Here is a 22391-nt window from a genome sequence, read left to right on the forward strand (position 1 = left end):
CAAGATGAAGTGCGTTCCAAACATTCCTGTTAAAAGCTTTCCGGAAATTAGCAATGCAATGTTTTTCCCGTTATAGTAATACATATCTGCAAGTACTAAACACTACTAGTGTTAAAAAGAATGGTCTCATTGGTAAACAATGCGTCACTTAGGGTAGGGAAGTGGAAGAGCCACACATTCCTGTTGGACGATAAACAGAAGTGAAGAGATGGCTGTTGGAGTTGTTGTTGTCAGTTCTAATAAAAATGACAGACTTGATGAAGGAGAGGAGTTGTTAGTTGATCTGTGCGACACCGAGGAGCAGCTGGGGAACATGACTGTGAGGGAACTGAGGGAGAAGATTAACAACAAGCTGTTTCAGGAGTTTCCACCCAAACCAGGTAACACCAACCTGAGAACAGCCATGTTGAGCTACTAAAGAGTGCAGAGACAGTTTACAGTGATTCAGTTATTCTGATTCCTGAACATAAACGTATCCACGTCATTACTTAAGAAAAGGAGTCTTCAATTGAAAAAGAAATTATTCCTTAATGGATTTTGCACATATCTAATTAATTACATAATTAATTACATACATAATTAAACATCAAATTCAATTCAGTTTTTTGTTGTGCCAATTCGCAGCTAATGTTGCCTCAAGGATCTTTACAAAACAAAACACAGCAAAATAGGTTCTATTCAATTCTATATGTACAAAAAGTACACGATTAACAAAATTCTGTGTGATCCATTGTGTCATTTATTCCTTCGGTTGCAATGAAAATGCTGTATATATCAAAAATAACTTAGAAAAAACTTCGTCATCATAGCTCACTCCTTGACACTGCAGCTCCAAATACGGCGCCTTGTGAGAGAGCAAGAGTTTAGGAACCCCTGAATGGTTGCAACCGGAGATTAAAGGATTTTTCAAACTTTCTCATCAATAACAAGCCTGGAGCAAAACTCCAGGCTTGTTATTGATGAGAAAGTAATATTATAATGAATTATAAAATGATGTAAAGCTAAAAAAAACTTATTTTGCACAATATTCCCCTTTTAATGACTGTCCAAAAAGCTAGAGTCCCTAATTAAAATAAAGATCTAAAGGTGTTAACATGTACTTCTTCTCTGCCTTGTTTTCTGACTTGCAAAAATCTCGTGCCACATTTTCTAACAGCTTTTTCCACTCAACACAACAAAGTATTACTGCAAAAGAAGACATTTTACCTGTTTCGTCAATTGATTTTTGTGCACAGAAAATGATTGATTTAAAAGTATAATATGAAATCAAAGGTGATAAAATTAGCTCTATAGCTTGATGTTTAATTATTAAACCACTGTCAGTGACAAAGTTTAGTTTAGGGGAAATACTTAAAAAATTGTAGGATATAATGAAAAACTCCAGTTTAATTATGAGAATCAGGAAACAAAAACAGACACAGAGGTTCATGTTTTTCTTCTCTAGATTATTTTATCACCTTCCTGTTTTTATATTTAATGCTGTTATATTTAACACAGTTTACTCTTTATCCTTCTCTTCAGGTTGTTATGATGGATCGGTCGATGAAGTGCACTTTAAGGAACAAAAGCTGGAGGAAGACTCCTTTCTGTCCGACCATGGAATACAGCACATGTCAATGGTTGAAGTAAAAATTTCTAGTTCTATACTAGAGAGTGATTTTTTGGGAGCTATAACCTATCACGGAGGTTTTAAAAAAAATTTGACTAAGGACAAAAAAGATAAGAGACGCAGAAGCAAAGAGATTTTGTTCGATATGGAACAGCCATTACATTTTTCTGGGGAACAAGAAAGGCGCTGCTCTTCCAAAGGTTGCTGTTTGTCTTAAACCTGCTTTTGCGCTACAGCACTAACAAGAATCCAGATCAGTTGATGCTTCAATGATTTCTAAAGGAAATCAGCAGAATACTTAAAATAATGCCAAGAAAGCAAATGTGATTTGCTTTTCAGAGAACCACAATCACATAATATAGTACAAAATAACTTAATACATCAGTTTTTACTCAACACTCCTGAATACCACAGCCTGTTCAGCCACCAAATAATTATCCCCCAAGCACTAGAAATAAATTATCAAAGGAAAACAGAACCGCTGTCTCATGGATATGTATTAGAGGAATATGGGAAAATATTTCATTCTATAAAAAAGTTCAAGTAGGATAGATGTTGTACACCAGAGACATCTAAAAGTTACTTTAGCCCAGGAATTGAGGAGCCCTAATATAGAATAAGGTTATAATATTTTTTTTGTTACAGTTTAATTTTATTTTGTTCATTTTTTGTTTGTCTTATTCAGTTGGTTTTAGTTACTTTGTAGAATGTGTTTTCTGGTTCTTATTAGTAAAATATTGTTAAATATGTATTCAATTGTCTTTGAACAAGTGACTCTCCCAACTCTTGCTGTCATCATTTTGTGGACAAGCGCAAGTGTCGCCAGGATGAAAATGAAATGCAGTAATTTGGGGGAAGCTGGCGTAAACTGCTTGTTTGTGTGTGTGAGGAATCAATTTCACATCAGTTTGAATGACTAATAAATAGATTCACAAACATTAAAAGGAATGAAATGTTTGTATTGTTTCCTTAATCTCAATTTTTGTTATTTTGAAAGTTTTAGTTAACTATAATAACCTTAATGTAGGTCAAACTATAATAACTGCACTTTTAACTATATAAAATGATGCACAAAGTCCTATGAACATATATTTGTTTCACACCTTTCTGACAATTATGACGCTGTTTTTGTCTGCATGTAGATTTTCCTTGATTACTGAAAACTGTTTTTACAAGTGAAACATTTTAATCTGTTTATGCTGAAAGTTGATCAGTTTACTTAATGAAATCCAATGTAAAGAATTTTATAAAGTGCAAATTTAGTGGTGGGATGTTTATAGTGTTGCTCTTCTTCATGAGTTGGGATCAAGTTTTAAGGCTTCATTATAATAAGAACTTTTGTTAATTTCATGCTTCCAAGTTAGTAGGAACAGGTTAGAGACGTTTCCCATCCTGTTCAACATGACTCTTTATAAAAAAAAGATAAAAAGAACAAAATTGGATGAGCAGGTTTGGTCTGAAACAACTTGACTGACCTGCACAGAGTCCTGGCTTCAACCTGACAGAGCACTGTGGTCGATTTATTACAGCTGAGGCTGTGAGCAAGACATTCATGTCCAACATCAGAGTCTGATCTCATAAATGTTCTTCTGCAAGACGGGAAATAAAAATTATAGAAAGCTTTCCCAGAAGAGATAAAATGGTGACAGCTGCAAAGGATGGACTGACATCATATTAACATCTATAGATTAACAATTAGATCCCACTCAAGTTTATATGTGTGTGAAGACAACGAGCTTACACTTTTGCCAATGTAGTGTTGTTTTATGTAAACATTGAAATAAAAGAACAACTGTGTAAAATGTACATGTTTTAAATTAAAGGCTTTGCTTCTTACTGATTTATTTACCGTCTCCTTTCAGGTCAAGGTTTAATATTTCTCTGAGTTTAGTCTGATGATGATGCTAAAGCTGTAATGCTTAGAAATAGTAATCTGTGCTCTATACACTCAACTCTTTGACTTTAATAAATGTTTAATGTCTTTTCCAAACTTGATAAAGTTGCCTGTTCTTGTGATTGTATGTTAGTATGCATAAGTATGTATTTTATATTTTTCTATGGTGATGCATTACTTTTGTTGTATAACATATCTATAAAACCAGATTGCTGCAGAGTTAATTATATTTAATGTAAGAGTGCTGTTCTGGTTCACTGATCAAAAGTCACATCAAGGCCTGTCACAATAACAAATTTTGCTGAGCGATTAATTCTCAGCAATGTCTCTAAAATTATTGTGATAAATGATAATATTGTTTGAAAACCATTTTAAACTGATGTAATGGGAGTGACATAATAATACAAGTGATATCCTGCCAAAAATAAATACACTTTATTTTCAAAAGAAAACTAGACACTGGAACTGATAAACAAAATAAACAAAACAACCAAAAACAAAAATAAAACGGATTCTCAGTCTCTGTTAACAAAAAATGCACTTGAATAAAAACTTAACAACATAAAACCAAAGTGGACATAAGAACTGCATTCAACCAAAAGAGTGCAGATTATGAAGTCTATATACTATATTGACCTTCAATAATCATTAGATTTACACAGAGAAGATGGGCACATCGACTACCTGATGCAATAGTTCACTCCTCCTTTACGCCATGGAGACGGACGGTCAGTGAGAGAACCAGAGTTGAGTCTTTTTTCATCCACTGTCATCAGTAGAAAGAGAAAATGGCAGGAAGAAATGGCTCATAAATTAAAATGAGGTTGATAATTTTTATTTATCATGTAATTAACTGATTTATAGGCTTAGTCACACCCATAAATCACACAAAGTGTGATGGGTTGTAGAAATAAGATGGATTCAATCAATTTATAAAAATGATTTTGCTTCCAAAATGATCTCCAGGTATTCAGTGTTACTTTCTCATAGTTCCTTCAGAAGGCAGTTACATAAGTATTCATATTTTATGCAATTCCACATTGCATCATGTTACAATTACAAATTTCAATGCATTGCAGGACACAACCCACTGGTTACGGGGCAAATTCCTCCCTCCTGATCCGCCATAATCCCGTATATTGCATGTTTAAACATTTAAACCTTTATCTGCTCAGTGTCCCTTTGTTTTTGCAAACCAAAGTGCAGAAAATGATTTTTTTTAAAATTATTCATCAGTAGCAGCTAAATATTCTGGGACTAATAAGTTAGAGTGACGGCAAAACAAGCCTCAAACTATCTTGAAATTATTGGTGCAACGTTCATAATCCAACGTTGACACACATTAAAGTGACAGAGTCCAAGAGTCCAAAGACGTGTTCAATCATGTTATAAAGTTTTACTGTTTTTTAGACACCATAGGAAATAAAAACATGATAGTAGAAACGAACAGTGAGACTTTGTGAATCTAAAATCACATTAACCAGTTCAACTATAATATTGATCTTTGTTTGTTTTCCTGCAGGTGAGGAAACCAGTTATTTTACTTTATTGACCAGGAACAAAATAAATGTTTCTTGTGCAAATATCAGAAAAAAGGTTTGCACTGCTTTCTTTAACTAGAATAAGTTTATTTATCTACTGGCTATATATATAAAGCCTGCCAACAATCCACATTTTATCTTTTGAAAGCGATATTTTCAACATATCATGAATGCAGCATCTGGCTGAGCGTGGCCAAAACAGAAAGTGAAACTATTCAGACATTTTACCTCAATCAACCAACAGAAAGGTTAGTGTCAAAAATACTGTCAGTCTTTACAAATTAATGTAGGTGTTGAATGAAACAGCTGAAGGTAAGTTCATGTTTCTCTTTTTCTTTTAGACAAATCAAAAGAGCGATTAAAATATTATTGATGCTTTATTTTCTGTGTTGTTTTCCTCTTTAAGAATCTTTCCTGTAACCAGTCAAACCAGTTCAGGTAGTCGGGGAAGTTTAATGTCTGTTAAAGAAAAGTTTAGCATCCAGAAAATGTATTTATAAGAAAGTAAATATCCTTCTACTTCTGTTTTTGACCTCTGCTGTACTCTGGAGAAAACAAGTTATTTTTTAATATCAATGTGTAAATGTGATACAATTATGTTTTCTCTTTCAGGTTTCAGAAAGGTGTGAAGGATTATAAAAACAAAACACAAACAAAACATCAATAAAGAGGAGAGAATTTGCTGTCTGTCTGACTTCAGCTGCTGCTAAAGATCTGCAACATCAGAGAATGGGGAGAATCTACCAGGTTAGGGTTCATGGGCTCAGAGGGGAGAAGTTTACTATTGACCTCGGCAACACAGAGGAACAAATGCAGAGATTCACTGTGGGTCAGCTGAAGGAAAAGATATTTGAGATGCTCCCATATATAGCAGGTAAACTCACTGAGAGCTTTTACATTAAACTCCCCAATAACTATTTATCTTACTAATCCCTCTGGTATTCTGAAGTAAATAATACACATTAAAACTGAGGAAGAGACATTTCACCCAAAATATAGCAAGAGAGTAAAGTTCAGGTCAGAGGAAGACATTTAAAATATTCTTCAGTTTTTTTCTTTAGATTGTTGAACGTCCTGGATTATGTAGATAAGGTGAAGTAATTAAACTGAAAAGAAAAAGAAATAAGCAAATTAAAGGATAAAAATCAAATTTCCATTGTTCTATCTACACTGTTTCATTGATCTTTAGTTTAAATTAAAACACTGTTAGATTTCTTCTTCTTTATAGACGGTGGACAATCAGTAAATGTAAATAACTTCCTGTCTGCTGCAGAGTTCCTGTTATTGGTTGCTATAGCAACAATTATTAGAGAAAACTCTGCACTTCAGAGTTTTCTGATTGTTTCAGGAATAGAGATTTGATTTAACTTAAAAAAAAACACACAAAAATGTTGCATAATAAAACTACAGACGGAGCTTCTTTCAAAATAAACATTAGTCACAAATGAAGAAACAATAAATTTACAAAGACAACAACATCACAGCTCTGATACTAAAATAGTTCTGCTGTTTCAGAAAAGGATTGTTTGGTTTGTTTCTGCGATATTAACTATGATTCTGGGTCTGCTTGTTTACAGGAGACGAGAACCTACGCATGATCTTTACAGACAAGAATCTGGAAGGAGACACATCACTGCTGTCTGAATATGGAGTCCAACACATGTCTGTCATACAAGTGGTTATTAAAGTACCTGGAGGAGGAGGCCCTCTACCCCCCAACCCTCATACAGATGATGGGCTCAGTGATAAGGAGGGTGAAACTCGAAGAAGTAAAGAATGTCTAAATATACCGATGTCTAAAACTCAAAATAATTTTTCTGTGGGTCCAGAATCTTGTATTTTGTTTTAAATAGCCAAATTTTAAAACTGCTCTTTATCCACTAAATAATTTAAATATGAAGGAGATTTTATGAAATTCGGCATAAACTGCAAGATTATTTGTCAATCTGCAGTAAATGAAGGACAAGACGATGGAAAACATTTTAATTCAAGAAGTAAAAAAAAAAGCATAAATTAATGTTTACCTTATTTAGGCTCAATAACTTTTATCCAATAATAATTAAGTCAATTGAATAATTAGTCTGATTTATGTATTTGTGTGTAAAGTCACGCCGTTATTCCTGAAATCAACTTTTACACAAGATGTTAAAGTAAAGCAGCAACTTGTGGTGGGAAAATGAGGATAAATTGAAAATTAAAAGTGTTGGATTGACTGATGTTTTTTACTACAAAAGAAGATTACCGTACTTAAGTTAGTAAATGAAACTGTTTTTTTATTTTTTTATTTGAGTTGATCTTTATTAGTTAGTCCTGGTTGCTGCTGCTTCCTGTAATTTGTAATTTTGTTTTTTTATTACATAAAGCAGACTGCACAGTGGAGCAGTTGGTAGCTTGTTGCCTTGCAGCAAGAAGGTCCTGGGTTCAAATCCCGGCTTTGGTTTCTCCCTGTGCATGCATGAGTTCTCTCTGGTTACTCCCAAACTGTCAGTTGCAATAAAATAAACATTTTGCTTGCCATTTATTTGTGTTCATGTTGTCAGTTTAGTGTAAATGAAAAACTTGTATGAATGCCAGCTATCAACATGGTGGAAAAAGATCTGCTGTGTTTAAAGCTATTGGAAAAGGATTGGAGTCATAAGCCAGAGGTGAAAATATTAACTTCAGTTGACATAATTAAACTGGTTAAGATATCAAAGTTAAACAGAAATAATCACAGAGTAAGAAAATAACTTGACTATTTATCTACAACTTTAACTAGTAATCTGTGCTCTACACACTCAACACTTTGACTCTAATAAATGTTTAGTGTCTTTTCTAAACTATAAAGTCGCCTATTCTTGAGAATGTATATTAATATATTATATACATATAATTATATTAATAAGTATATAATTTTTTCATTGCTTATGTTATTTAACATATTTATAAAACTAATTTGCTACAGATTTTATTTTATTTAAGAGTGTTGTTCTGCTTCACTGCTCAAAAGTCACATCCATAATTCACACAAAGCATTATGGGTTGTAGAAATAAGGTGGATTCAACTCCTCCCTCCTGAGCCACCAGATATTGCAGGTTATGTTGTATTATGTTATGAAGGAAACATTTAGAGACATCTCTCTGTGCTGTTAGACTAAAGTGATGAAATTGTTTCTTTTACTATTGATGATGAAAGTGGGATTCTGCTCTAACAATGAAATGAGAAAAGCAGCAAAATATCCTGGACTAACAAGTCAGAGTGATGGCAAAACAACAAATCTCAAACTATTGTGAAATTATCAGTGCAAAATTCATGATCCAACAGTTGACACACCTTAAAGTGACAGAGTCCTTAAAATAAAGTTTCAAAGACAAGATCAGTTATGTTTTCTAGACGCCACAGGAAATAAAAACATCAGTAGTCTTTGTAAATTTGAACCCAATTCAAATATGATCCTATTTCTAGTGATGAGGAAACCTCCCAGTTATTTTACACAATAACAAAAATAAATGTACCTTCTGCCATCAAAAATGAACTATTAAAGAAAGGTTGCACTGCTTCCTTTTGCAATAATAAGTTTCCATTGTTTTTTCTTCTACTGGCTACAAATTCTGCATTTAACTGAGATTCTGCTGTAAAACTTTATATATATATAGCTCTGTATATTATCTTCCTTCATTTTGACAGCTAGGTTTTGAAAGAAAATAAACCATCCCAAGTATTTCCTACACATCGTGAACGCAGCATCTACCTGGGCATAACCAAAACAGAAAGAGAAATTATTTAGTTTGTTTCACTCAAACAGCAAAGTAAGGTTAGAAAACATCAAAGAAGCTGTAAATATCCTGGGAACATCCTTAATGTAACAGCTCAGGGTGGGTTAATATATTTCATTTTCTTGTTTTAGTTTTTGTCTTTTATTAACCAATCTTTCATGTAACCAGTCACACCAGTTCAGCTGGTCAGGGATGTTAAGCATCTAGAAAAGTTTAACATCCTATAAAAAATGTTTATTTCACCTCTTGTGTTTCATCTCTGCTATAATGTATAAAAGTGAAACAACTCTGTTCTCTTATTCAGGTTGCTGAAAGGTGTAAAGGATTGTAAGATAAAACTCTAATGTCAAAGACAGAGATTTTTCTGTCTGATTGAAGCTGCTGGAGATCTGCAAACATCTGAGATGATCTACCAGGTTGTGGTCACAGGAATAGATGGACAGAGGATCACGATTGACCTCTGCAAGACAGAGGAGGAGATGCAGAGAATCACGGTGGCAGAGCTGAAGGACAAGATATTGGAGAAATTCCTTGGAATCACTGGTAAACTCATTTACTTCATCTATCTCCATATTAAATGAAAAATAATAAAACTTGTTAAAAAATGAGGAACAGACATTTACCAAAATATACATTTAAGGATAAAATTCAAAGCAGATTCGGTAGAATGCTGACTGTGGTGTTCAGGTTTAGGACAAGAACAAAGTTAAAGTCAGAAAAACAAAATGATATAATTATATAATTCTTCCAGTTTTTTTCTTTAAGTTTGTTTATCTGCCTCCATTGTGTGTCAATAAATAGTAAGAATCAAATCTGGTGAAGTAGCTAAACTGTAAAACTGAAAATATGATCAAATCCAACAACAGAGTAAATTTAATTATTCTAACTAGTAACTTCAATCTTTCAGTGACATTAATTTAATTTTAGAGACTGTTGGATTTAATTCTGCTTCATTATTGAACAGTCAGTAAATGTTGTTGACTTTACCAATAACATACATTCCTGTCTGCTGCAGAGTTCCTGTTTTTGATTGTTATAGATTAGAGAAATGTATTTTAAGGCTGTCTGGTAGTTTTTTTTTTTTTAAAGTATTGACTTGACTTAAAAAAAAAAACGCAAAAATGTTGCATAACTAAGCTCCAGATGGAGCTTCTTTCAATATAAACAGAAATCACAAACAAATAAATTAAATAAAGCTACAAGGACAGCAGCACCAGAGACCTCTGATACTCCTGTTCAGACTAGAATATATCTGCTGTTTATAAATATATCTTTGGTGTGTTTGTATGTAATTAATTATGATTCTGGATTTGTATATTTGCAGAGTGTCCAAAAGAGCACCTAAAATTGATCTTTGGGAATGTGACATTGAATGACGACAGAAAGAAGCTCGTTGATTATGGAATCGTGCACAAGTCCAAGATAAACATGGTTTTAAACACAGTTGATGCAGGAAAGCCTGAACTGGACTTTACTGCCGATGGGATGGGAGATGAAGAGGGCGAAACTCGGAAAAGTAAAGAGATTTTGCTTAATCTTTAAAACTCAAAATACATTTTTGGGTCCAAAGTGCTTCATTCCACACATTGAAATATTTCAAGCATTAACTAGAATCACATCCCTCCTCATTCTCATTTAAACTCTTTTAAGTAACCAAAATATTTCCCACTTCCTGCCACATTGTCTTTGTTCAGTATTTTCTCTAAAGATCAGCAGAAATATTCTTTGTTTCTGGTTATTTTCAGTGAGTCAAACAGAGAAAACAATTGTGGAGCAACTTTAACAATCTTGTGTTTTGTATTAATAAACTAAATGTGGGATTTTAAAACTGATCTTTCTTCTCTATACAGTTAAAACAATGAAGATTTTCTGAAACACAGTGTGAGAAAATTTGTAGTAAGCTTCAAGAGGAAACTCAAAATGTTTCAAATTCTGACCAAATTCTAGATTAAGAGCAGAATCAAAGCGTTGAGATTAGAATGAGCTACAGGATATTATTTTAACTCCTGAATATCATGAAGCTGAGACACAATAACATCAATACTCAGTGGCTCATAAAAATAAGGCTTATTTTCTCAAAAGATAACTAACTTTTTAAGACCAAATCCATAATCTGCAGCAAATGATGGAAAAAGATGATGTAAAACATTTTAATTCTTAAAATAATAAAGCAGTGAGGCTGCTGTCATTCCCCCTATTCATTTTAATTGGGGGATATTTGATTAGATACTTGATTACATAATAATCATTATGTGATAATCAGAATTTCTCATGACATTGAAATATGTAATGTTTCAGTTATTGAATTTTGTGTTTTTATGCACTTTGAAATGCCTTGTTGCTGAAATGCAGGATACAAATAAATTTGATGTGATTTGATAAATTCTCTTCGTTGAATTGTGAATGAATCTGATTTTTAATCTGACTTTCATGTGTAAACAGGCTGCAGATGTCTCACTGTTCCTTCCACTTTTATAACAATATGTTAGAATAAAGCAGCAGCCTGTGGTTTGATGAAGGAAATAATATGAAAACAGAAAGTTTTGGATTATTGGAGGTTTTAGGAAAGATTGAAGCAATAATACAAATCAGTAAATCAAACCTTGTTTTGGAATAAAGGCGTCATTATTAATTTGTGCAATAAACCTGCTGCTGAGATGAGATACTGATTATTGAGTGGAAATAAGTTAATGTAGGTTTTAGTTTTGAAGTGCTTTAAATTGGTCAACATGAATTTAAAAACACAGTTTACAGATCAGTTCACTAACTGAAGCCGCTGTTTGTTCTGGATGTTTTGTGTACATTTGTTTTGGTCAACATGAAGCATTTTCTCTCAACTAACAGATCCTGACTGATAATCATGACGTATATTGATTTGTTTGAATGGGTTTGATTATTCTGCCACTTTTTGTTCACATTGAAGCGGTTTATCCAGACATGTTTTGAGTCTCTACACACTCAACACTTTGACTCTAAATAAATGTTTAGGGTCTTTTCTAAATTATAAAGTTGCCTATTCTTGAGAATATATATTATTGTATTATATACATATAATTATATTAATAAGTATATATTTTTTTCATTGCTTATGTTATTTAACATTTATAAAACTAATTTGCTACAGATTTTATTTTATTTTATTTAGGAGTGTTCTGACAACAAAGTATTACTGCAAAAGAAGACATTTTATCTGTTTCGTCATTTGATTTTTGTGCACAGAAAATGATTGATTTAAAAGTATAATATGAAATCAAAGGTGATAAAATTAGCTTTATAGCTTGATGTTTAATTATTAAACCACTGTCAGTGACAAAGTTTAGTTTAGGGGAAATACTTAAAAAATTGTAGGATATAATGAAAAACTCCAATTTAATTATGGGAATCAGGAAACAAAAACAGACACACAGGTTCATGTTTTTCTTCTCTAGATTATTTTATCACCTTCCTGTTTTTATACTTAATGCTATTATATTTAACACAGTTTACTCTTTATCCTTCTCTTCAGGTTGTTATGCTGGATCGGTCGATGAAGTGCACTATAAAGAACAAAAGCTGGAGGACCATCGAGTACACTTCTCGATGGTTAAAGTAAAAACTTCTAGTTCTACACTAGAGAGACATTTTGTGGAACGTATGACCGAGTTAAGGGTTAGAATAGATTTGACTGAGGACAAAAAAGATAAGAGACGCAGAAGCAAAGAGATTTTGTTCGATATGGAACAGCCATTGAATTTTTCTGGGGAACAAGAAAGGCGCGGCTCTTCTTAAGTTTGCTGTTTGTCTTAAACCTGCTTTTGCGCTACAGCACTAACAAGAATCCAGATCAGTTGATGCTTCAATGATTTCTAAAGGAAATCAACAGAATACTTAAAATAATGCCAAGAAAGCAAATGTGATTTGCTTTTCAGAGAACCACAATCACATAATATAGTACAAAATAACTTAATACATCAGTTTTTACTCAACACTCCTGAATACCACAGCCTGTTCAGCCACCAAATAATTATCCCCCAAGCACTAGAAATAAATTATCAAAGGAAAACAGAACCGCTGTCTCATGGATATGTATTAGAGGAATATGGGAAAATATTTCATTCTATAAAAAAGTTCAAGTAGGATAGATGTTGTACACCAGAGACGTCTAAAATTACTTTAGCCCAGGAATTGAGGAGCCCTAATATAGAATAAGGTTATAATATTTTTTTTGTTACAGTTTAATTTTATTTTGTTCATTTTTTGTTTGTCTTATTCAGTTGGTTTTAGTTACTTTCTAGAGTGTGTTTTCTGGTTTTTATTAGTAAAATATTGTTAAATATATATTCAATTGTCTTTGAACAAGTGACTCTCCCAACTCTTGCTGTCATCATTTTGTGGACAAGCGTAAGTGTCGCCAGGATGAAAATGAAATGCAGTAATTTGGGGGAAGCTGGCGTGAACTGCTTGTTTGTGTGTGTGAGGAATCAATTTCACATCAGTTTGAATGACTAATAAATAGATTCACAAACATAAAAAGGAATGAAATGTTTGTATTGTTTCCTTAATCTCAATTTTTGTTATTTTGAAAGTTTTAAGTTAACTATAATAACCTTAATGTAGGTCAAACTATAATAACTGCACTTTTAACTATATAAAATGATGCACAAGGTCCTATGAACATATATTTGTTTCGCACCTTTCTGACAATTATGACGCTGTTTTTGTCTGCATGTAGATTTTCCTTGATTACTGAAAACTGTTTTCACAAGTGAAACATTTTAATCTATTTATGCTGAATGTAAATCAAGTTACTTAATGAAATCCAATGTAAAGAATTTTATAAAGTGCAAATTTAGTGGAGGGATGTTTATAGTGTGTTGCTCTTCTTCATGAGTTGGGATCAAGTTTTAAGGCTTCATTATAATAAGAACTTTTGGTTAATTTCATGCTTCCAAGTTAGTAGGAACAGGTTAGAGACGTTTCCCATCCTGTTCAACATGACTCTTTATAAAAAAAAGATAAAAAGAACAAAATTGGATGAGCAGGTTTGGTCTGAAACAACTTGACTGACCTGCACAGAGTCCTGGCTTCAACCTGACAGAACACTGTGGTCGATTTATTACAGCTGAGGCTGTGAGCAAGACATTCACGTCCAACATCAGAGTCTGATCTCATAAATGTTCTTCTGCAAGACGGGAAAAAGGAATTATAGAAAGCTTTCCCAGAAGAGATAAAATGGTGACAGCTGCAAAGGATGGACTGACATCATATTAACATCTATAGATTAACAATTAGATCCCACTCAAGTTTATACAGTACAGACCAAAAGTTTGGACACACCTTTTAATTCAATGAGTTTCCTTTATTTTCATGACTATTGACATTGTAGATTCACACTGAAGGCATCAAAACTATGAATAACACATGTGGAAATATGCACTAAACAAAAAAGTGTAAAACAACTGAAAATACCCCTTATATTCTAGTTTCTTCAAAGTAGCAACCTTTTGCTGTGATTACTGCTTTGCACACTCTGCATTTTCTTGATGAGCTTCAAGAGGTAGTCACCTGAAATGGTTTTCACTTCATAGGTGTGTCCTGTCAGGTTAATAAGTGGGATTTCTTGCCTTATGAATAGTCATGAAAATAAAGAAAACCCATTGAATTAGAAGGTGTGTCCAAACTTTTGGTCTGTACTGTATGTGTGTGAAGACAACGAGCTTACACTTTTGGCAATGTAGTATTGTTTTATGTAAATATTGAAATAAAAGAACAACTGTGTAAAATATACATGTTTTAAATTAAAGGCTTTGCTTCTTACTGATTTATTTACCTTTCAGGTCAAGGTTTAATATTTCTCTGAGTTTAGTCTGATGATGATGCTAAAGCTGTAATGCTTAGAAATAGTAATCTGTGCTCTACACACTCAACTCTTTGACTTTAATAAATGTTTAATGTCTTTTCTAAACTATAAAGTTGCCTGTTCTTGTGATTGTATGTTAGTACGCATAAGTATGTATTTTATATTTTTCTATGGTGATGCATTACTTATATTGTATAACATATCTATAAAACCAGATTGCTGCAGAGTTAATTATATTTAATGTAAGAGTGCTGCTTTGGTTCACTGATCAAAAGTCACATCAAGGCCTGTCACAATAACAAATTTTGCTGAGCGATTAATTCTCAGCAATGTCTCTAAAATTATTGTGATAAATGATAATATTGTTTGAAAACCATTTTAAACTGATGTAATGGGAGTGACATAATAATACAAGTGATATCCTGCCAAAAATAAATACACTTTATTTTCAAAAGAAAACTAGACACTGAAACTGATAAACAAAATAAACAAAACAACCAAAAACAAAAAATAAAACGGATTCTCAGTCTCTGTTAACAAAAAATGCACTTGAATGAAAACTAAACAACATAAAACCAAAGTGGAAATAAGAACGGCATTCAACCAAAAGAGTGCAGATTATGAAGTCTATATACTATATTGACCTTCAATAATCATTAGATTTACACTAGATGGGCACATCGACTACCTGATGCAATAGTTCACTCCTCCTTCACGCCAAGGAGATGAACGGTCAGTGAGAGAACCAGAGTTGAGTCTTTTTTCATCCACTGTCATCAATAGAAAGAGAAAATGGCAGGAAAAATGGCTCATAAATTAAAATGAGGTTGATAATTTTCATTTATCATGTAATTAACTGATTTGTAGGCTTAGTCTCACCCATAAATCACACAAAGTGTGATGGGTTGTAGAAATAAGATGGATTCAATCAATTTATAAAAATAATTTTGCTTCCAAAATGATCTCCAGGTATTCAGTGTTACTTTCTCATAGTTCCTTCAGAAGGCAGTTACATAAGTATTCATATTTTATGCAATTCCACATTGCATCATGTTACAATTACAAATTTCAATGCATTGCAGGACACAACCCACTGGTTACGGGACAAACTCCTCCCTCCTGATCCGCCATAATCCCGTATATTGCATGTTTAAACATTTAAACCTTTATCTGCTCAGTGTCCCTTTGTTTTTGCAAACCAAAGTGCAGAAAATGATTTTTTTTTAAATTATTCATCAGTAGCAGCTAAATATTCTGGGACTAATAAGTCAGAGTGACGGCAAAACAAGCCTCAAACTATCTTGAAATTATTGGTGCAACGTTCATAATCCAACGTTGACACACATTAAAGTGACAGAGTCCAAGAGCCTAAAGATGTGTTCAATCATGTTATAAAGTTTTACTGTTTTTTAGACACCATAGGAAATAAAAACATGATAGTAGAAACGAACAGTGAGACTTTGTGAATCTAAAATCACATTAACCAGTTCAACTATAATATTGATCTTTGTTTGTTTCCCTGCAGGTGAGGAAACCAGTTATTTTACATTATTGACCAGGAACAAAATAAATGTTTCTTGTGCAAATATCAGAAAAAAGGTTTGCACTGCTTTCTTTAACTAGAATAAGTTTATTTATCTACTGGCTATAAATATAAAGCCTGCCAACAATCCACATTTTATCTTTTGGAAGCGATATTTTCAACATATCATGAATGCAGCATCTGGCTGAGCGTGGCCAAAACAGCAAGAGAAACTATTCAGACATTTTACCTCAATCAACCAACAGAAAGGTTAGAGTGTCAAAAATACTGTCAGTCTTTACAAATTAATGTAGGTGTTGAATAAAACAGCTGAAGGTAAGTTCATGTTTCTCTTTATCTTTTAGACAAATCAAAAGAGCGATTAAAATATTATTGATGCTTTATTTTCTGTGTTGTTTTCCTCTTTCATGTAACCAGTCAAACCAGTTCAGGTAGTCGGGGAAGTTTAACATCTGTTAAAGAAAAGTTTAGCATCCAGAAAACGTATTTATAAGAAAGTAAATGTTCTTCTACTTCTGCTTTTGACCTCTGCTGTATTCTGGAGAAAACAAGTTATTTTTAAATATCAATTTAACGTGTGTAAATGTGACACAATTATGTTTTCTCTTTCAGATTGCAGAAAGGAGTGAAGGATTATAAAAACATAACAAAAACAAAACACCAATATAGAGGAGAGAATTTGCTGTCTGTCTGACTTCAGCTGCTGCTAAAGATCTGCAACATCAGAGAATGGGGAAAATCTACCAGGTTGTTGTTTCTGGGTTCAGAGGGGAGAAGATTGCTATTAACCTCTGCAACACAGAGGAGCAGATGCAGAGATTAACCGTGGGTCAGCTGAAGGAAAAGATTGTTGAGAAGTTCCCTGATATAGCAGCAGGTAAACTCACTGAGAGCTTTTACATTAAACTCCCCAATAACCATTTATCTTACTTATCCCTTTGGTATTCTGAAGTAAATAATACACATTAAAACTGAGGAAGAGACATTTCACCCAAAATATAGCAAGAGAGTAAAGTTCAGGTCAGAGGAAGACGTTTAAAATATTCTTCAGTTTTTTTCTTTAGATTGTTGAAAGTCCTGGATTATGTAGATAAAGTCTGGTGAAGTAATTAAACTGAAAAGAAAAAGAAATCAACAAATTAAAGGATAAAAATCTAATTTCCATTGTTCTATTTACACTGTTTCATTGATCTTAAATTTAAATTAAAACACTGTTAGATTTTTTGCTTCTTTATAGATGGTGGACAATCAGTAAATGTAAATAACTTCCTGTCTGCTGCAGAGTTCCTGTTATTGGTTGCTATAGCAACAATTATTAGAGAATTAGAGAAATGCACTTCAGAGTTTTCTGATTGTTTCAGGAATAGAGATTTGATTTAACTTAGAAAAAACACACAAAAATGTTGCATAATAAAACTACAGACGGAGCTTCTTTCAAAATAAACATTAGTCACAAATGAAGAAGCGATAAATTTATAAAGACAACAACATCACAGCTCTGATACTAGAATAGTTCTGCTGTTTCAGGAAAGGATTGTTTGGTTTGTTTCTAAGATATTAACTATGATTCTGGGTCTGCTTGTTTACAGAAAGAGAGTACCCACACTTGTTCTTTACAGACAAGGTGTTGGAAGGAGACACATCACTGCTGTCTGAATATGGAGTCCAACACATGTCTGTCATACAACTGATTCGTAAAGTACCTGGTGGAGGAGAAGGCCCTCTACCCCCCAACCCTCATACAGATGATGGGCTTGGTGATAAGGAGGGTGAAACTCGAAGAAGTAAAGAATGTCTAAATATACCGATGTCTAAAACTCAAAATAAATTTTCTGTGGGTCCAAAATAAATCATTTCACACATTGAAATATTTGCCACCTTTAACTGGACATCCGTCCTCATCCTCATTGAAACTCTTTTAAACATCTTAAATATTTCTCACCTTCTGTCACATAAAGTGTTTACTGTATTTCAGCAACATTTTATATGACAAACAGAAGTATTTGTTGTTTTTTCTCTTCAGGCAGTCCAGCAGCAAAAACACTTGTTTTTAATAACAATCTCGTATTTTGTATTAAATAGCCAAATGTGATTTTAAAACTGCTCTTTATCCACTAAATAATTTAAATATCCAGAAGATTTTTCTGAAATTCGGCACAAACTGCAAGATTATTTGTCAATCTGCAGTAAGTGAAGGACAAGACGATGGAAAACATTTTAATTCAAGAAGTAAAAAAAAAAATTGCATAAATTAATGTTTACCTTATTTAGGCTCAATAACTATTATGCAATAATTACAAATTCTGTGTTTAAGTAAGTTGAATAATTAGTCTGATTCATGTATTTGTGTGTAAAGTCACGCCATTATTCCTGAAATCAACTTTTACACAAAATGTAAAAGTAAAGCAGCAACTTGTGGTGGGAAAATGAGGATAAACTGAAAATTAAAAGTGCTGGATCGACTGACGTTTTTTTTCTTTTAAGATGATTACTTAATTAGTAAATCAAACAGTTTTTTCATTTTTTTATTTCAGTTGATCTTTATTAGTTAGTCCTGGCTGCTGCTGCTTCCTGCCTGTCAGAGAGCAATAGACCCCCTGCTGAGCTGAGAAGCTTTGAGTGGAAATAAGTTCATGTAGGTTTCAGTTTCAAGGGCTTTAAGTTGATCTTGAATTTAAAAACATTTATTACAGATCAGTTCACTAACAGAAGCGGCTCTGTGCAGCAACAGTCTGGCCTGGACCCACCTGTTTAAAGTTGCTGTTGAACCAGAATAAATGAAACATTTACCAAAATATTTGGTGTGAATGATTTCGGTGATCAAAATGTAAAGTTGCTTCATTTGTTGACTGTATAGTCTTTTCTTTATAATGTTGTAATTTTGTTTTTTTATTACATAAAGCAGACTGCACAGTGGAGCAGTTGGTAGCTTGTTGCCTTGCAGCAAGAAGGTCCTGGGTTCAAATCCCGGCTTTGGTTTCTCCCTGTGCATGCATGAGTTCTCTCTGGTTACTCCCAAACTGTCAGTTGCAATAAAATAAACATTTTGCTTGCCTTTTATTTGTGTTCATGTTGTCAGTTTATAAATGAAAAACTTGTATGAATGCCAGCTATCAACATGGTGGGAAAAGATCTGCTGTGTTTAAAGCTATTGGAAAAGATTGTAGTCATAAGCCAGAGGTGAAAATATTAACTTCAGTTGACATAATTAACCTGGTTAAGATATCAAAGTTAAACAGAAATAATCACAGAGTAAGAAAATAACTTGACTATTTATCTACAACTTTAACTAGTAATCTGTGCTCTACACACTCAACACTTTGACTCTAATAAATGTTTAGGGTCTTTTCTAAACTATAAAGTCGCCTATTCTTGAGAATGTATATTATTGTATTATATACATATAATTATATTAATAAGTATATATTTTTTTCATTCCTTATGTTATTTAACATATTTATAAAACTAACTTGCTACAGATTTTATTTTATTTAAGAGTGTTGTTCTGCTTCACTGCTCAAAAGTCACATCTATAATTCACACAAAGCATTATGGGTTGTAGAAATAAGGTGGATTCAACTCCTCCCTCCTGAGCCACCAGATATTGCAGGTTATGCTGTATTATGTTATGAAGGAAACATTTAGAGACATCTCTCTGTGCTGTTAGACTAAAGTGATGAAATTGTTTCTTTTATTATTGATGATGAAAGTGGGATTCTGCTCTAACAATGAAATGAGAAAAGCAGCAAAATATCCTGGACTAACAAGTCAGAGTGATGGCAAAACAACAAATCTCAAACTATTGTGAAATTATCAGTGCAAAGTTCATAATCCAACAGGTTGACACACCTTAAAGTGACAGAGTCCTTAAAATAAAGTTTCAAAGACAAGATCAGTTATGTTTTCTAGACGCCACAGGAAATAAAAACATCAGTAGTCTTTGTAAATCTGAACCCAATTCAAATATGATCCTATTTCTAGTGATGAGGAAACCTCCCAGTTATTTTACACAGTAACAAAAATAAATGTACCTTCTGCCATCAAAAATGAACTATTAAAGAAAGGTTGCACTGCTTCCTTTTGCAATAATAAGTTTCCATTGTTTTTTCTTCTACTGGCTACAAATTCTGCATTTAACTGAGATTCTGCTGTAAAACTTTATATATATATAGCTCTGTATATTATCTTCCTTTATCATTTTGACAGCTAGGTTTTGAAAGAAAATAAACCATTCCAAGTATTTCCTACACATCGTGAACGCAGCATCTACCTGGGCATAACCAAAACAGAAAGAGAAATTATTTAGTTTGTTTCACTCAAACAGCAAAGTAAGGTTAGAAAACATCAAAGAAGCTGTAAATATCCTGGGAACATCCTTAATGTAACAGCTCAGGGTAGGTTCATATATTTCATTTTCTTGTTTTAGTTTTTGTCTTTTATTAACCAATCTTTCATGTAACCAGTCACATCAGTTCAGCTGGTCAGAGATGTTAAGCATCTAGAAAAGTTTAACATCCTATAAAAAATATTTATTTCACCTCTTGTGTTTCATCTCTGCTATAATGTATAAAAGTGAAACAACTCTGTTCTCTTATTCAGGTTGCTGAAAGGTGTAAAGGATCGTAAGATAAAACTCTAATGTCAAAGACAGAGATTTTTCTGTCTGATTGAAGCTGCTGGAGATCTGCAAACATCTGAGATGGTCTACCAGGTTGTGGTCACAGGAATAGATGGACAGAGGATCACAATTGACCTCTGCAAGACAGAGGAGGAGATGCAGAGAATCACGGTGGCAGAGCTGAAGGACAAGATATTGGAGAAATTCCCTGGTATCACTGGTAAACTCATTTACTTCATCTATCTCCGTATTAAATGAAAAATATTAAGACCTGTTAAAAAATGAGGAACAGACATTTACCAAAATATACATTTAAGGATAAAATTCAAAGCAGATTCAGTAGAATGCTGACTGTGGTGTTCAGATTTAGGACAAGAACAAAGTTGAAGTCAGAAAAACAAAATGATATAATTATATAATTCCTCCAGTTTTTTTCTTTAAGTTTGTTTAACGGCCTCCATTGTGTGTCAATAAATAGTAAGAATCAAATCTGGTGAAGTAGCTAAACTGTAAAACTGAAAATATGATCAAATCCAACAACAGATTGATTTTAATTATTCTAACTAGTAACTTCACTGTTTCAGTGACATTAATTTAATTTTAGAGACTGTTGGATTTAATTCTGCTTCATTATTGAACAGTCAGTAAATGTTGTTGACTTTACCAATAATATAAATTCCTGTCTGCTGCAGAGTTCCTGTTTTTGACTGTTATAGTTTAGAGAAATGTATTTTAAGGCTGTCTGGTAGTTTTTTTTTTTTTAAAGTATTGACTTGACTTAAAAAAAAAACACAAAAATGTTGCATAACTAAGCTCCAGATGGAGCTTCTTTCAATATAAACAGAAATCACAAACAAATAAATTAAATAAAGCTACAAGGACAGCAGCACCAGAGACCTCTGATACTCCTGTTCAGACTAGAATATATCTGCTGTTTATAAATATATCTTTGGTGTGTTTGTATGTAATTAATTATGATTCTGGATTTGTATATTTGCAGAGTGTCCAAAAGAGCACCTAAAATTGATCTTTGGGAATGTGACATTGAATGACGACAGAAAGAAGCTCGTTGATTATGGAATCGTGCACATGTCCAAGATAAACATGGTTTTAAACACAGTTGATGCAGGAAAGCCTGAACTGGACTTTACTGCCGATGGGATGGGAGATAAAAAGGGCGAAACTCGAAGAAGTAAAAAGAGTTCGCTTAATCTTTAAAACTCAAAATACATTTTTGGGTCCAAAGTGCTTCATTCCACACATTGAAATATTTCAAGCATTAACTAGAATCACATCCCTCCTCATTCTCATTTAAACTCTTTTAAGTAACCAAAATATTTCTCACTTCCTGCCACATTGTCTGTGTTCAGTATTTTATCTAAAGATCAGCAGAAATATTCTTTGTTTCTGGTTATTTTCAGTGAGTCAAACAGAGAAAACATTTGTGGAGCAACTTTAACAAGCTTGTGTTTTGTATTAATAAACTAAATGTGGGATTTTAAAACTAATCTTTCTTCTCTATACAGTTAAAACAATGAAGATTTTCTGAAACACAGTGTGAGAAAATCTGTAGTAAACCTCAAGAGGAAAC

The 22391-nt window shown here is 33.0% G+C and overlaps 1 protein-coding gene and 1 long non-coding RNA gene across 2 annotated transcripts; both read left to right on the forward strand.

The window, feature by feature from the left end:
- Nucleotides 1–103: 103 nt before the first annotated feature.
- Nucleotides 104–3412, forward strand: LOC116732398 (uncharacterized). Its single transcript, XR_004341775.1, has 2 exons — nucleotides 104–380; nucleotides 1522–3412. It is a non-coding gene; the product is annotated as an uncharacterized LOC116732398 (long non-coding RNA).
- A 2337-nt stretch (nucleotides 3413–5749) lies between these two features.
- On the forward strand, nucleotides 5750–19242 carry LOC116732395 (uncharacterized). The gene is made up of 4 exons (XM_032582522.1): nucleotides 5750–5918; nucleotides 6622–6786; nucleotides 16883–17059; nucleotides 17772–19242. The coding sequence occupies exons 1-4, from the start codon at nucleotides 5774–5776 to the stop codon at nucleotides 18029–18031; spliced, it is 747 nt and encodes a 248-aa protein (XP_032438413.1). The 5' UTR covers nucleotides 5750–5773; the 3' UTR covers nucleotides 18032–19242.
- The last annotated feature ends 3149 nt before the right edge of the window (nucleotides 19243–22391 follow it).

The sequence above is a fragment of the Xiphophorus hellerii genome, chromosome 14, assembly GCF_003331165.1.
Source record: "Xiphophorus hellerii strain 12219 chromosome 14, Xiphophorus_hellerii-4.1, whole genome shotgun sequence".
Classification (NCBI taxonomy): domain Eukaryota; kingdom Metazoa; phylum Chordata; class Actinopteri; order Cyprinodontiformes; family Poeciliidae; genus Xiphophorus; species Xiphophorus hellerii.